The sequence below is a fragment of the Rhodotorula paludigena genome, assembly GCF_050403205.1.
Source record: "Rhodotorula paludigena JCM10292 DNA, Rt_paludigena_JCM10292v1_ctg20, whole genome shotgun sequence".
In the NCBI taxonomy this organism is placed as follows: Eukaryota; Fungi; Basidiomycota; class Microbotryomycetes; order Sporidiobolales; family Sporidiobolaceae; genus Rhodotorula; species Rhodotorula paludigena.
Genome location: NW_027481438.1, coordinates 290,806 through 305,777, shown reverse-complemented (window position 1 = coordinate 305,777; position 14,972 = coordinate 290,806). Strand labels below are relative to the sequence as shown.

Here is a 14,972-nt window from a genome sequence, read left to right as displayed (position 1 = left end):
CGCGCGCTGTACAGCTTGCAGAGTGCGCTCGTCAGCTCATCGTCATCGCCGCATCGCCTCCTCGCTCGCTACTACCGCTGCATGCCAGCGGCACCCGCCGCCGCGCCACATGCCCGCGAGCACCTCGTCCGAAATCACGCTGTCGGTGCCTCCTCAGCTGCATAAGCTCGTTGCGCTGCTTGAACCTTCCCACTCGCCGTGGGCCTTTGATGCCGCCGCCGATCCTCTGGTCAAGGGCCGCCACGGCTGGGCAGAGGCGACTGCGGTACCGTACATGCAGCTTGACTTGGACGAGAAGCCGAAGAAGTGCTGCGCCGTTGTTGGCGCTGTCCCGAGCATCATGCTCGAGGCGGCGCACATCGTACCTGCGAATAACGGTGACAAAAACGTAGGCGAACTCTTTCGAGGATTGGAATAACCAGCACTGAAGTCTCTTGCATGCCGTCCCTACAGTTTGACATCCTCATCGCCGCAGGGGCCGTGCCGGACTTCGCGCACCACCTCATGTCGTCCAACCGAATCACTCGTGAGCCATCTCGTTTCAGGTGCTTTCGAACCGCCTTTCCGTGGGACTGACCGCCCTCTGCATCTCTCTGCAGTCTCGCATGATCTGCATGTCGAGCTCAACCACGGTCGCCTCGACCTCGTGCCCGCCTCGCCGGACCTCGTTCTCGCGCGACTGGCCGGCGAAGTGCTGTACGCCGAGCAGCGTCAGAGCAGCAATCCGGGGCAGACGCTGCCGCTTCACCCAAAGTTTGACCAGTTCTATGCAAGGCTCGAGTCGCATCCTCCGACCATCCGCATTGCCTTCTCGCACTTCAGCGACTTCGAAACGATCGTGCGACAGCATCCCGCCGAGCTGCTTCCGGTCACGTATCTCGCGCAGCGCAACCGGTACGAGGTGAAGTCTCCCCAAATAGCCGACAGCGGCATCGAACCGCTCCCTCCTTTCATCCTCCCCATTTCCTTGAACTGCCTCATATTCGCCATGCACCGCCGCATTGCTCAGCGCACGCTTGCGACTAGTGAGCTCATGGAGTATAGCGAGGTGCTTGTCGCTGTTTTCCTTCCTTGTCAGTGGGTGCTGACATACCGCCGCTTCACCTCCAGCCGCTCAGCCAGCTGTGCGGCCACCTCGTTCGGTTGTGGCACTGCCGCGATGCCGACGAGTCTGGGCTGTACAACATCATCAAGGAGGTCCAGACGCTCGTACGTAGCGCCTACGTCACGTCGTCGTACGCCAACTTCATTCTCGACCCAGCGGCGCACTCGCTCGCCGACCTCGCGGCGCTCGAGCTCCCGTCAGCGCCGAGCAATGCGATCGACTCGGTCTCGACGCTCGGCAAGGCCGAGAACGACCATGCTCTTGCTGCATGGCTCGAGCGCGTTGCTTGCGAGCAAGGGGAGACCGGCCAGGACGGCACGGGCGGTGACCGTGAGGGCCTGTTTGCTGGGCTCACAGTTGGGCTGGAGGACAAGGCAGGCTGGGTCAATGCTTGGGCGCAGAAAGTGGAGCAGGCGGACTGACTGCCGGCGGGTGCGTCTGTGCGCGGACCCTGAACAGACGCGACTCCCCTTCCTGCACCTCCCTTCCCCGCCACATGCATTCTGCTTGACGCGTGCTCTCCCCTTCTCTTTCACTCCCTTCTCATTCATGTCCCGTTTCCACAACTGCCCTCGTGCCTTCCGCTGTCGTTGGCAAACCTGTTTGCACTGCAGCTCTCGTCCGCTCTGTGGGGTGTTTCTCACACTGCACCGCCTGTTGCCGCTTACGGGCATTCTGTTCGTTTTCAGTCTCCGCCCTCGCGTTTGCCCTGCACTCCTACTTCTTCTGACCGTGCGCGTGCCCCCTTGCGTTAACTCGCTGCGGAACGCTGGGCAAGCTGATCGAGAGCGTCGCTCTTGGCTACGCGCAGATAAGGCGCGCGCCCATGAGAACGAGAGAAGACGTGTTGCGAGGCAGCGCCTCGTCTGAGCGCGGCAAGGGCGTCGCGTATCTCGCGCATCCTCCACCCCCTCGGCCCCCAGCTTTTCGCCAAGCTTCGCGATGGCGCAGATTGTCCGGATTGCCTTCTCGTGCCACGTATCGGCGCTTGTGCCCCGTCTTCCGCTTGCTGGCTCCTGTTGCCGCGCCGCTTCTCCTCGCTGCGCTCATCGCTTGTCCTAGCGGTCCTACGCGTCTCTGCCTCGCCTTGCTCTGCTGCCGCTTCGTGAGCTGTTTTCCATGAAACTCTTACCCCGCCTGCGTTTCTAGCGTCGACGCTAACCGCGACTTCGGCCTGAACCCGTCAATCCACGGCGTCCTCTTGATAACCCGACAGCGGCTCTCCCTCTTCCCCTGAACATTGATCTGTCTCCCAGCCGCCATGGTCAACGTGACCCGCACGCCCGAGGGCAACCTCGCAACCTGGATCGACGGCGAGGAGGTCATTTGTACGCTATCTACCTCCTCATCCTCTCTGCCTGGCGTTTGTGGGCTCACTGAACTGTGCAGACAATCTGGGGGACTGTGCATGGGTCGTCACCGCTACTGTCATCGTCAGCATCATGCCTATTGGGCTCGGACTGCTGTACGCTGGCCTGCTGCGACGCAAGAACGCCCTCTCGATGATCTTCCTTGCCGTTGCGACGTATACGCTCGGTCTGCTTCAGTGGTTCTTCTGGGGTGCGTGGTGTATCGCTCGGCTGCGAGATCTGCCAAGTGAATCTCAAACTGACGCGGTCAATTTCTTCCTGCGCCTCGACGGCCTTCTTTTCCTGTGCCCCGTATGACAGGCTACTCCCTCACTTATGTGAGCACCGGTAGAGAAAGTGTCACTGCCTTCAGAGCTGACATCACATCTCACAGTCGGGCGGGGCCAACGCGTTCATCGGCGACCTTCAGCACGGTGGACTCGTCGGCGTGGACATCCAGCCCTCCCCCGGTTCAACAGCGATTCCAGCGCTCCTCTACAGTATCTATCAGGGCCAATTCTCATCCATTGCTGCTTGCGTCATGATTGCCGGTAGCGCAGAGCGCGGACGGATGGGACCTTTCCTCATCCTCGTCTTCTGCTGGCTCACTATTGTGAGCCTTTCTCATACAGTCGCACTCGACAGTCACTGACTCCTTACGCTGCAGATCTACTGTCCGGTTGCTTGCTGGGTGTGGAACGGTGCCGGGTGGTTGTACAACGCTGGGGAGCTCGACTGGGCCGGTGGTGTGCGTTCCGCTCTTTCTGTCTGCGCAACTTGGCACTCATTCTTTCCTTGGGACTCAGGGGCCTGTCCACATCACTTCGGGCATCAGCTCTTTCGTCATCTCTTGGTTCGTCGGACCTCGTCGCGGATACGGAACCACCAAGCTGGACTACAGGCCCCAGTCCTCGTACATGGTTGTTCTCGGCACCGCTTTCCTCTTCTACGGCTGGTGCGGGTTCAACGGCGCGTCAATGAGTGCTCTCAACCTGAAGAGGTGCGTCGGCTCTGGCTCCAGCAGTCATCTGTTCTGGCGACTGCACAGTCTGGTCTTGCGCTCATCCTCTGTTGCACCAGTTTCATTTGCGTCACAAACACATTCATTGCGGGCGCGGCCGGTGCTTTCGGCTGGTTCGCCGTCGACTTCTTCTACACTCGCCGCTACTCGGCCGTGGGCATGGCTTCCGGCATTCTTGGCGGTCTCATCGGGTACGTCGATCCTTCACAGTAATTGCTACACCCAGGATGGCCTGCATGGCAGTGTCTACTGCTGTTATCCGGCCCTTCTCACCTCGGCCTTCTCAATGTGCGAATGAAAAAGCCTGCAGCTCACTGACGCTCATACGCTGCCATAGCATCACGCCGGCGGTAGGCTACGTCGGTGTGCCTGCTGCATTCGGCGTTGGCTTCCTCACCGCCATTGCCTGCAACTTCGCGACCGCGCTCAAGCACTTCGTCAAGGTCGATGACGCCGTCGATGCATTCGCCCTGCACGCCTGTGGCGGTTTCTTGTGCGTGTAGTTCTACGAGACCCGCAAACTGTGAGCTAACTTCTGAATCCTTGTAGCGGTGCCATCTTGACCGGATTCTTCGCCGACTCCCGCGTCGCCAGCTTCGACGGCCTCACCGAGATCGAGGGCGGCTGGATCAACCACAACGTGTGCTGTTACTCCATGCGACGTGTGACAGGCAAGCGCTGACAACTGCCTCCTCGAACAGTACAAGCAGATGGGCTGGCAACTCGCTGGTTCACTTAGCATCATCGTCTGTGCGTGCGCGCCCTTGTTCCTGGGCTTGTATGGCGCTGACCCAGAGGGCCACAGACACCGCTGTCGTGACCTACATCCTGCTGTTCCTCATCAATCTGATTCCCGGCTGCAAGTTCCGCTCGTCGGAGGAGGCCGAAATCGTCGGCATCGACGAGGCTGAGGTGAGCTGAGTGTTCCTGCGCCTGGATCTTCTGTACAAGATCAGCTACTGACGTTGGTCCTTCCATTGACAACAGGTCGGCGAGGTACGCCCAAGTCTGGTCTACCTGAAGTCCCGTGCACTTGATTGACCCGCTCAATTTCGCAGTTCGCCTACGACTACCTCGAGCTGAGGAAGGACATCGAAGCCGACTCTGCGCACGGCTTCCCTGCCGTCATGACCTCGTCAACGACCGACGGGCGCGGCCGTCCGGACACGCGGAGCCATTCGGGCGGGTCGAAAGACCCCGTTGCGTCCGGCAAGGTCGAAGCGGCATCGATGGCGTGAGTTGCAGGGATCCGAAGAATGTTCCAGGCGTCTCACTTAGAGAAGCGCGCACGAAGACGAGGGTTGTTGCTAAAAAAATCTGTCTGGTCTCCCCCAAGTCTCCCCGGTTCTCCCGTCAATATCATGTCGAATCTGTGCTCACCCCTAGTGGAAGCGGTTCTCTGAATGCTACGAGAGTGTAATTAGCGAGTGCCATGGAACTCAAGCGCGTGCGAGCGGCTTTCGCGCACCCACATCACCGAAACTATTACCTCTCGCATCTTCGGTGGACAGGATGTGTCAATGCAACGCGCGTCATAGCAGCGTGCCCTCTAGAAGAACGCGCCTCCGCGGTCACCACCCTTTGACGCCTGCCTAGCCTCCCTCGCGCCCGCGTTCTGCTTCTTCTTGCTCCCCTTCTGCCTGCCGAGCACATTGGCGCTGACGGGCTTCTTGCCGTGATGCCGCCGCTCGCTCTGCTGCTTCTTGCGCGAAAGCGTCGCCGTGACGATCGACTCGACGTCGCGCGTCGTGCGGTGCTGGCGAGGCGCTGAAGGGCGGTGGCGGCGGTGCGCTGTCGGGTCCTCCTCCTCCTCCTCGTCCTCGTCGCTGGTGCCCTCCTCGCCCTCCTCGTCCTCCTCATCCTCGCCCTCCGAGCCGTCCTCGCGAGCGGCATCGTCGGCTATCCGCAGGCCGTCGAGTTGCGGCACCTCCTCCGGCTCGTCCGCTTCTTCCCGCTCGTCCGCCGCGCGAGTCTGTTCGTCCGCCTCAGCGTCCTCGTCGTCCTCTTCTTCCTCGTCGCTGTACTCTTCGTCGGAGGCGACTTCCCTTGGGTCTGGGTTCGCGGCGTCGTGCGCGGCGAGCTCGGCCATGTACTGCATAGCAGAAGAGCGTCAGCCCAGATCCTTCACCGAGGCTAGCTCGATGCTCAGCCAAAGAATAAGCTGTGGCCATAGAGCTAAGCCGACTCACCTCCTCGAGCGCCCTGCGGTCCTCCTTCTTGAACCCGCTCGCGGCCACCTCGACGTCGAGGTCAAACTCGCGCACGCCGTCGCGCACGACGGTCGTGAACTTCGGGTACACGCTCGACTCGTACTTGAAGCGGCGCGAGAAGAAGGTGCGGATGCACTCGACGTCGCGGTTGAAGTAGCTGGGAGAAGGGACAGAGTCAGCAATCAAGCAGAGCCGGCGGTGACGAGGCCGGGTCGAACGCACTACTCTGCATCGGGGTGGTCGGTGCTGACCATCTGAGGAAAGTCGATTAAGACGGGCTCGAGGAGCGTCCCCTCGCGCTCGCGCCGCTTGCGCTCCTCGTACTCCTCGCCCTCGAGCTCAACCTTGACGGGAAAGTCGCCGCCGTCGCGCTCGATGCGCGCCTCACGGTCGTCGGGCATCTCGTCGTCGCGGTCCTTCTCGGCTTCGGTGCGGTGGTCCCGGATCAGGAGGTTGAACTCGTTGAAGTCGCCGTGGATGAGGCCGGAACGCGCGAGGCGGACAATCATGTCCATCAGGGCGGAGTAGAGGCCGCCGGGGGACGGGACGGCCGAGATCTGGCGGCTGCGGCAAGGCGTAGACGCAACGGTCAGTACGGCCTCGACCCGCGGAAGCAGAGAGCGTACAGAGGGAAAGCGTCGATGAGCTCCATGACGAGGCAGTGTCGTGACTGGTCGATGGGTTGGGGTACAGGGAAGCCATGGTCGTGCAGCACCTGCGTCACACGACCCGTCAGTTGGCTTCGTTTCACAGAAGCGAAGCCCGAGGCGCACCTTCATGAACGCAAACTCCTTGATAGCCGCGAGCCGCGACATGTACATCCAGCTCGCCGACTGGCCCTTGCGCAGGTAGTCGCGCTTCGACTTGATGGCGCGGAAGGACATGCGACCGAGTCTGTTAACGTGCGGAGTCAGCTCGGCGCGTGGCATAGTTCTAGGCGAAAAGCGCACCGGTGGATCTTCATGACCATTTGTGCGCCGTCATCGTCCGCGACGACATAGATGTCTGGTGCACAAGCGTCAGCGAGGCACGTTCGATGATCCGCACAACTGAGCAGGTTCCCGCAGACGGAGTCCCCGAAACTTGTGCAAGATCGCTGCGAGCACTCACCACTCTCCTTGCCCGTTCCGATCTGATTGCCGACCGAGTAGATCGTGTCGCGCTTTGCGAAAGTCCGGCACGCGAGAAAGTCGTATCCGCCGTACGTCAAACGGTAGCCCTCGTCTGTCCGCGCCTCGCAGCGTCAGCTCTGGCGCTCGAAAAAGCCCAGCGAGAGCCGCGGGTCTCGTTCGCAGGTGACGCACACTTTGCATTCTGCACCTTTGCGACGAGCTTCTTCTTGGCGAGCTCGCCGAGCGCCTTGTTGACGCCGCCTGCGCGCGACCCGGCGAGCTGGGCGATGAGGGACGAGGGGACGACCTCGTGATTCTTCGAGCCTTGCTCGACCTGTCCCGCATTATCGAGTAGCGCGAGGGTGGTTGAGCAGAGGCGGTCGGGCGCAGGTTGGAGCCAGGCGAGCGGGAAGAGAGGGGGCGGCGGAGAGAGCGAAGGGGGGCAGTGCAGGTTATGGCCGGTCAGCAGTCGCTCGCAGACCCAGCGAGAGCCGGGGGAAGGAGCGTACGGCTGAGAGGACCCTGAACGCGTCGTTCGAGATGTACCGCAGGTCTACACGGCGTCAAGGGAGAGCGTCAGCGCGCTTCATCAATCGGGACGGGGAGGCGGAGGAGGCGCGAGGTGCGGGGCTTGCAGGAGATGTAGCGCACCTGTGGCGTCCAATTTCATGGCTGCAGAGTCTTCTCGCGCAAGCAGCAAGCAGCACGAGTCGGTGAAAGCGAGAGTGCGAGAGGTCAACGCGACGACGAGCTCGACATGTTGATCTCGCCCAAGGTGGACACTCGGGTGGGGCGCGCCCTGGCAAAGACGCTCGTACGGCGCTTGCAGCTTGCAGAGCTCTCGCTGAAGACTCTGGAGCCGCACGAACCCGGGGAACAGAAACTCCAGACCGTTGCACGCCTCCTGCTCTACCGCATTACCACCGCTTATGCCGACTTCTGGTACGACGGCTGTGTCCGGACAGTTGACGACAGTATCAGCATCGACGGGCATGTACAAGCAGCGCACTTGGAAAGGCAAGCAAAGGGCCGAGACGCACCGTCTCGCCTGCCTCGGCCATCTTCTTCTGCGCCTCCTTGCGTGCCCAGCCCTCGATGCTGTGTTCGGTCGAATACACTCAGTCAGCAAACCGGTCTGCTGTGCAGCAGGTTGTAGACAGGACTCGAAGTGCGAACACACCTAGTGTCGGGCTTGTAGTAGATCAGGACAGCGCCGAGGACCATCCCGCCGCCGAAACCGTAGTAGTAGATGTTCTCCCAGTCCTCCTTGACACGCTTCTTGCCTGTGTTTGCGAATCACCGTCAGCGCTCATTCCAGCTGCTGGTGAGGGGGGACGGGACGAACCAGGTGCGGGCGCCTGTGAGGTCATGCGAAGTGAAGGTAGAGTCAGCAAGGCCACAGGGAGGCTCGCATCAGGGAGGCAGCTGCAGTGAGGAGTGCATGCAGGCCCGGAAGCCTGTGCGACAGTCCACCCGCAAGCTCTGCCTCCGAGACGCAACAAGTCCAGCACGAGCCGGCTGCCATGGAAACTCGCACGCACCGTCTCGCCAAAAAGCTTGCCCGTCGGCTCGGACCAGTGCACACCGCCAGCGAAGCGCTTCTGCCCTTGGCGGAGCCCGGGGAGCGAGGCGGAGGGGGAGAGGGCGCGGCGGGAGAGGGCGGTGCGGAGGAGGGAGGAGGACATGGCGAGCTGTGCGCAGCAAGTCTGTGGTCAGTAATCAAACTTCGGGACTTGGTCAATTAGTAGGCCGTGCTCTGAGTGCGGAGTGTGCTTGCTGGACGCTGCCAGGACAGAGGCGATTCGGTCGAGGCAGCACCTCGCCTGCGAGCGGTGCCGCTACGCTGCTCGCCTCTGCACGCTGTGACACTGTACGACAGAGATCCTGGCCGTCCCGCTGCACTCCCGTGGGCGGTGTCGGCGCGTGAAGGGGGCCGTCGCGGTGCAGCGGAGTCGGGGAGGACGAGCGGCGGCCCGGGGTCGTGCGATGCCCGAAGCGGACGTGGGCGGCTCAAAGAGGCCCAGTGAACCCAGCAAGCAGGAGGCAGAGACTTACGGAGCGAGTGGAGTGCAGAGGGAGAGCGAGACGCCGCCTGCACGACCTGATGAACCCCGACACGCCCCAGGAAAATGCGCCAGAGGGGCAACTGGGTGTACGAAAATGTACTCGAGAGGCTGCAAGGTCTCGCCAGTCTCTGCAAGGCTGCAAGAGGGAGCCAATCGGCCGAGCGAGGTGCGCTCATCCTCTGCCACGAGCGTCTCGACGGCACAGAGTGCGCCAGAGACCGCTGCACAGCTTGCAGAACTCTGACCAGCCGAGCACCCGCTAGCCTCGCCCGACTCGCCTGTCCTCTGACACGCTCCCCGTCAACCCGCACCGCCCCCTTCGCTTCGCATCGCCCAACTTTCTCGCTCGCACCGCGCGATGGCGTCTGCAGAGCCCACCAAGCCTACTCCAGGTGGAGACTACGACGTCGGCATCGGCCGCGACAACGTCCGCCCCAAGGACCCGAGCTACTATCAGCTCCTGGGCGTCCTCGCCGACGCCTCCGACGCAGAGCTCAAGAAGGCCTACCGCAAGGCCGCCATCCGCTGGCACCCCGGTACGTGACCCTCTCTCGTAGGTGCCAGGCGCCCGGGCGCTGTGCCGCGCTGCGCTGACGCGGCGCCTTTGCTGCGCTTCGCTCTCGGCAATGCACTCGCTCGCGTCGGGTACATTCGACTGACTCCGCTGTGCGACTCCCTGCTTGCAGACAAGAACCCCGACAATCCCGAAGCGGCAGCCAAGTTCCAGGAGATCAGCGAGGCCTACACGTACGTCGGTCCTCTCCGTTCCGCTCGCTTCTGCCGCCGCCGCTGCCTCCGCTCATGCAAATCCTCGACAACCCGCAGGATCCTGTCCGACGGCAACTCGCGCGCCGTGTACGACAAGCATGGCAAGCAGTCGGCCATGGGCGAGGCTGGCGGTGAGGAGGTCATGCCCAACCCGGGCGAGCTATTCTCGATGATGTTCGGCGGAAAGGTGCGCAGTGCTCTCGCTGGACTCGGTTCTATGATCGAGCATGGCTTGATCGGTCACCGTCTGCCGTGCTATGAGAACGCCCGCTTACTGTGCCTGCTTCTCCTCTGCAGGCCTTTGAAGACTGGATCGGCGAGATCTCGCTCGGGAAGGAGGTCTCGAAGGCGTTCGAGCAGGCCGAAGAGGACGAGGAGCAGGCCGAGCAGGTGTGTCTGTTCGCTTGCAGGCTCTCTTGCGCGCGCTGCTGACTCGATGTCCTGCAGGCCGGCACCGAGACGACCGCATCCGCCTCATCGACTCCGGCTGACCCGGCGCCCGCGCCCGCCCCTGCATCTGGTCCCGCGCCAACCTCGACTACCGTTCCACCTCCCGCTGCGGCATCCTCCCCGGCGAACGCGGCCCCCGCCGCTGCCGCCCCAGGCACCGCCCCCGCCGCCGGCGCCGCCGCGCCCGATGCGGCGCACGAGAAAGCGGCCAAGTCGCACCTGGCGGGCAAGCCGCCCAAGCTGACGGCCGAGCAAAAAGCCAAGGCATACGAAGAGGAGAAAAAGTCGTGGGAGGAGAAGCGCAAGCGCGTCGAGACGCTCGCGCAAAAGCTGCGCGACCGCGTGCGCCCGTTTGTCGACGCGCGCAACCCGGGCGATAAGGACGATCCCGAGACGCAGAGGTTTGCGGAGCGCATGCGCGAGGAGACGCATGATCTGGCGATGGAGAGCTTTGGCGTCGGTGAGTTGCTCGCGAATCTCAGAAGGATGGGCGGGGCGGAACCCGCCCAATCTTTTTTGTGTGACCTGGTTGTGAGATGCTCACTGTTTACTCGTGCAGAGCTTTGCCACCTGCTCGGCGAGATCTACATGCAGAAGTGTGTTGCCTTTCGCCCGCTTGTGCTCGTGCGCTTGCTGATCCGTATCGTCTCTCAGGGCGACTACCTACATCCGGCTGCACCGCAAGCCGTCGGCGAACATTCTCGGCCTACCCGGGTGGTGGTCGCGCGTCAAGGAGAAGGGCGCGACCCTCAAGGAGGGCTGGTCGTTCCTCTCGACCGGACTCGACGTCCAGCGCGCCATGGTCGACATGGAGAAGCGCCAGGCCGGCGGCGACCTCGGCGAGGAGGAGATGAAGAAGCTCGAGATGGAGCTCAGCGGGACGCTCCTCCTTGTCGCGTGGAAGGGCAGCAAGTTCGAGCTCAGCGCCGTGCTGCGGCAGGTCGTCGACATGGGTGCGCTGTTGCTTTCTTCCGGAGCAGGAGCTCGCTCTTCTCATCGCAGTCTCTCGAGGCTGATCGTTATCCCTCTTCAGCCCTCTCGAAGGAGTCTGCCGAGGTCACGGATGCTGTCCTGATGAACCGCGCCAAGGTGAGCCCACTTCTCGCTTTGCCCTTCTAGCTCCGCTTATAACTCTTATCCTGTCATATCTAGGCCATTCTCTTCATCGGCGCCATCCTGAAGAACGTTCAGCCGGAAGAGGGTGACGACGAGCGACGCGAGCTCGAGCGGCTCGTCGCCGAGGCACAGGCGCGGCGCAAGGAGCGCAAGCACGCCAAGAAGGGCAAGGCGCCCGCGAGCGGCGCTTCGACTCCGCCCATCGCAGCGCAGGCGCAGGGGCCGTCCAAGGTGGAGGAGGACTTGCCCGGGTACGAGAACGCAGGACACGGGCAGGCGCCGCCGGAGAAGCCCAAGGCGTGAGGCGGACGTATTCCCTTGCGAGACCTTCTGTGATCCCCTTTGTGTACGGCTCAGTAAACACTCCCTCCCGTAATTCGCTACCTCTTGCGCCGACTTGCAGCTGCGGCTCGGAGAGCACCGCCTCGCTGCTTCCGCACCGTTACCTCGCGTGTCCAAATCGCAATTCAGCGAGCCCAGCAGCGCTTCGTTGCTCTGTGTGATGCCGCTGGACGCATCTCGTGCGTCTACCTTGCCCGTCCGAAGGCTCAAGCACGCTCATCGTCTCGCGCGTCCGTTGCAGTCTACGTCCTCCACGTCCGGCCACGCGAGGGCGTGCCGGGCTGTGTTGACTTCCTGGAGGACAACACTGCTATAGGCGCACCTGGCGAGCCCATCTACACGGCATACAAGGTGCGCGCTTCGCCTCCCTCCTCCCCACTACCCACTTGCGGCGGACCCGCGTTCGCAGCTCATGCCAAGCCCTCTCTGCCCGCAGGACCCAGCCGCCGACGTGATTACTCTCGTTGATTCGCTCTCCCACGCGACTCTCGGCACGCACACCATCGCGGCGCCTCCGGTGCCGAATGCCTCGTCGAACCCAAAGCACCGCCTCGTCGCGCTCGAGTCGCCGCGGCTCGACGTCTCGCTGCGCAACCCTGGGTCGTTCAGCTGGACGTGGGAGATGGAGTGGGAGGAGACCAAGTTTGTCTGGAGTCGGGAGGCTCACTCGCTCATCGGCGCGGAACGCGGATATACGCTCTCGGTGGTGCGTCGGTTCGATCTCCTGTCAGGCTCTCTTATTATTACACGAGGCTGACTGTATTATGAGCATGCTGACGCAGTCCAGACGGCCGGACCCAAACTTCCCGGTCGTCGTCTACGCGCCGCGAAAGAAGGGTGGAGGGAGCATCCAGGTCTTTGACTACAATCTCGACGTGCGTCCCGTTCCGCGTTCTCATGTCTCGGCGCTGACAAATTTCGTGCAGCGCGTCGAGCCTCGCTTGCGAGACCGCAAAGGTCTGCGGGCTTCTCTGAATGGCAAGCAGGTCTAGCGAAACTGACGCACTTCGTCTTTGTCAGGCTTCGAAATCGCAGCTTTGCTTGCACTGTGCTATTTCATCGAGCCTCTCTTCGCGGTCAGCAACCCGACGACCCCGATCTCTAATGCATCCCCTGCTGTCGCCGCCTCCGCTGCCGCAACCCCGTCTCCTCCTCTCTCGCGCATCACCTCCCTCCTGCGCCCGACACCACCGCCCGAACCACCACAGCCGCCTCGAGCACCACCACCGCAGCGCAAGAAGAGCAGCTTGGCGAGTCTGGCGGTGAACGAGATTGCCGTGACAGACGCGAGTCCGGCTGCGCTCGATGGGTATCGCGACCGATGCTTGAAGCTTCTCGAAGTGAGCTGCGGCTGTCTGCTGCCTGGATCTCCTGCGCTATCACGTGGGGTGAAGCTGACGGTATCGCATGTTGCCGGTCGCAGGATCGCGCCCTTCTATACCTCCTCCTGGTCGCCTCGTCCCATTCAACTGTGCCTGCCGTCGCCTCTCTCGCCGAGCGCGTCAAGCGAGAAAGGTACAAGGTCAGCGGCGAGGAGGTGCGGCTCTTCGTCGACGATGACGGGGCTGAAGCAGGTGAGAGCGCGAGCGGGAAGGGGAAGAAGCGGCAATCCTGTACGTCTCGCCCGCACATCTCGCGTCCTGCTCGCCAGGCTGAATCTGACCATGCTCGTTGCAGTCGCCGCTCCGCCTACGACGCTCAAGATCTACCTCTCGCGCATCGACATGGGCGAGCTCCTGCCCAACCACCGTTCCTCCCTACCCGCTCGCCCGCCCAAGCCGCCCATCCGCCCGCCGATCAACTTCGACGAGCCGGCACCTCCATCTGGTGCAACAGGCGGACGGACGAGGCATCCGCCGCCCAGGCCGGAGCGCCCGCCTGCACAGGGCGGAGGGAAGCTCAAGCGACATCCTTCTGAAGGGCAGGGAGCAGAGACTGCGGCGCAGGAAGAGCCGGAAGGCGGTGCAGGATGGAAGAGTTGGCTGCTTGGCGGAGGAAAGTAGACGTTTGAAGCGACTGCCACAGACACTGCGATTTATCGGGAGGAGTAGGCAGACGAGAGGGCCGGCGACTTCGGCCACGTCTGAGCGGAGCGGCGAAAGCGGAGCGGAATTAGACGGTTCGAATGGCGGTGTTACTCGGGCTGGGATGCGGCCCGCTGCCGAAAGCCGCTTGCCGACGCCACCTGAAGACGAGACACGAACGACCCTCTTCGCAGCGGTCTAACGTGAACTGAGAGCATCCGCTGGTTCGCTGTGTTAGGTAGCGTCGCTTGAGTCGAGAGGCGGAACTGCAAGGGGCTGCAATGCGCTCCGAAGGCAAGACGGTGGGAGAACGTCGTTGCACTGGCGAGCAGTTGCGATCGCGACACACGAAGGCGGCGTGCCGCACCTCGTCCCTTCACTTGCCCCGCGGCTTTTGCGGGCATCTTGGCTAGCCCACGAGGCGCGGCGTGAAACAGACTCGCAGATTGCAGTAGTTGCGTGGGGGCCTCTCATATGGAGAAGGGCGAGGCAAGGTCCTGCGTTGCAACATGTCGTCGCCCACACGACCTGGCCTAGCAGGCGCACGATGCAGGGCGGTGTCCTGGCATTGATCAACAAGGCAGATGACCGTCGAACAGGTGGGCCCTGGCGAAAATGGGAAGGCTCGAGGGTCCAAGGCCCAGGGCAGGCCATGATCGTCGTCGAGCTCCGAAATGGTGTCGATCCGCTCGCCCTTCGTCCCGCACGCAACGCCGCCGACGGTGCAATTTGCGAGCCCAGCGCACGAAATTCGTGCTGCGCGCGCCTGCTTGCCGTTGGCTTGCCGCCCTACGCGCGGCGCTTCATCTGTGAGGGCAAGGGCGCAAGGGGGGAGGATCAGGGGGGGCTCTTGCACCAAGGGTCCGGCTGCGAAGGTCAATGCCCGTGAGAGAGTGTGCGCGACGCACCGCATCCGCAACGCAGCGGCGGAACGCCTCGAACTCGCGCTGGCACATGTTGCGCTCGACGTCTTGATACCGGGCGCCGATGCACTTGCCATAAGCCGCGCCCTGCAGGTAACGCAAGCGGATTCACCCGGATGAAGCACGATCAGTTTTGTGACAGCCACTCAGGAGTCGCCAACCCAGTGGCGGCAGACGGGAAGTGCTCCTGGAGAGAGCCGGAAGGTGGGCCAGAACCAAGACGAGCCCGGAGCTCGATGACGCGCTCGTGGGAGGCAGGACTAGAGACGCACAGCTTCGGCACAAGTAGCAGCAGCCTTGGGCAGCGCAGAGAGGGGCCGCAGGCAGGTCGCGTTGGCCGGCATTGCGGTATCGTTGCCAGCGAGGAGGCGGCAAAGGCGGTGCTGTGCCGTGCGCGCCCGAAGAGGAGAGGTGCCGGTGACGTGGCGCACCCGACGTGCTTTCCGAAGGAATTGCAACTGGAGCCCGGGAGCCTTCCCCTGTCCT

General features: G+C 62.8%; 6 protein-coding genes across 6 annotated transcripts; 4 read left to right on the top strand and 2 right to left on the bottom strand.

Moving 5' to 3' along the window:
- Nucleotides 1–109: 109 nt before the first annotated feature.
- JCM10292_003768 (uncharacterized protein) lies at nucleotides 110–1,527 on the top strand (the record flags this gene model as incomplete). Its single annotated transcript, XM_076649053.1, has 4 exons — nucleotides 110–388; nucleotides 454–526; nucleotides 600–1,048; nucleotides 1,111–1,527. The coding sequence occupies 4 exons, from the start codon at nucleotides 110–112 to the stop codon at nucleotides 1,525–1,527; spliced, it is 1,218 nt and encodes a 405-aa protein (XP_076505507.1).
- Nucleotides 1,528–2,366: 839 nt separating this feature from the next.
- Nucleotides 2,367–4,713, top strand: JCM10292_003767 (uncharacterized protein; the record flags this gene model as incomplete). The annotated part of the gene is made up of 13 exons (XM_076649052.1): nucleotides 2,367–2,433; nucleotides 2,495–2,665; nucleotides 2,776–2,792; nucleotides 2,849–3,067; nucleotides 3,122–3,202; nucleotides 3,261–3,454; nucleotides 3,535–3,666; nucleotides 3,813–3,968; nucleotides 4,025–4,115; nucleotides 4,177–4,225; nucleotides 4,281–4,387; nucleotides 4,463–4,471; nucleotides 4,534–4,713. The coding sequence occupies 13 exons, from the start codon at nucleotides 2,367–2,369 to the stop codon at nucleotides 4,711–4,713; spliced, it is 1,473 nt and encodes a 490-aa protein (XP_076505506.1).
- Nucleotides 4,714–5,024: 311 nt separating this feature from the next.
- Nucleotides 5,025–7,467, bottom strand: JCM10292_003766 (serine/threonine-protein kinase RIO2; the record flags this gene model as incomplete). Its single annotated transcript, XM_076649051.1, has 10 exons — nucleotides 5,025–5,567; nucleotides 5,665–5,842; nucleotides 5,908–6,249; nucleotides 6,312–6,400; nucleotides 6,459–6,579; nucleotides 6,636–6,690; nucleotides 6,796–6,909; nucleotides 6,990–7,131; nucleotides 7,307–7,350; nucleotides 7,449–7,467. 10 exons carry the CDS (start codon nucleotides 7,465–7,467, stop codon nucleotides 5,025–5,027), a joined length of 1,647 nt encoding a protein of 548 aa, XP_076505505.1.
- Nucleotides 7,468–7,724: 257 nt separating this feature from the next.
- On the bottom strand, nucleotides 7,725–8,482 carry JCM10292_003765 (uncharacterized protein; the record flags this gene model as incomplete). Its single annotated transcript, XM_076649050.1, has 5 exons — nucleotides 7,725–7,748; nucleotides 7,838–7,895; nucleotides 7,978–8,080; nucleotides 8,143–8,155; nucleotides 8,339–8,482. The coding sequence occupies 5 exons, from the start codon at nucleotides 8,480–8,482 to the stop codon at nucleotides 7,725–7,727; spliced, it is 342 nt and encodes a 113-aa protein (XP_076505504.1).
- A 739-nt stretch (nucleotides 8,483–9,221) lies between these two features.
- Nucleotides 9,222–11,500, top strand: JCM10292_003764 (uncharacterized protein; the record flags this gene model as incomplete). Its single annotated transcript, XM_076649049.1, has 9 exons — nucleotides 9,222–9,399; nucleotides 9,550–9,610; nucleotides 9,689–9,818; nucleotides 9,929–10,021; nucleotides 10,079–10,541; nucleotides 10,641–10,677; nucleotides 10,736–11,034; nucleotides 11,115–11,170; nucleotides 11,234–11,500. The coding sequence occupies 9 exons, from the start codon at nucleotides 9,222–9,224 to the stop codon at nucleotides 11,498–11,500; spliced, it is 1,584 nt and encodes a 527-aa protein (XP_076505503.1).
- Nucleotides 11,501–11,699: 199 nt separating this feature from the next.
- JCM10292_003763 (uncharacterized protein) lies at nucleotides 11,700–13,542 on the top strand (the record flags this gene model as incomplete). The annotated part of the gene is made up of 8 exons (XM_076649048.1): nucleotides 11,700–11,718; nucleotides 11,781–11,890; nucleotides 11,976–12,245; nucleotides 12,322–12,414; nucleotides 12,466–12,496; nucleotides 12,560–12,879; nucleotides 12,963–13,152; nucleotides 13,217–13,542. The coding sequence occupies 8 exons, from the start codon at nucleotides 11,700–11,702 to the stop codon at nucleotides 13,540–13,542; spliced, it is 1,359 nt and encodes a 452-aa protein (XP_076505502.1).
- Between the last annotated feature and the right edge of the window lie 1,430 nt (nucleotides 13,543–14,972).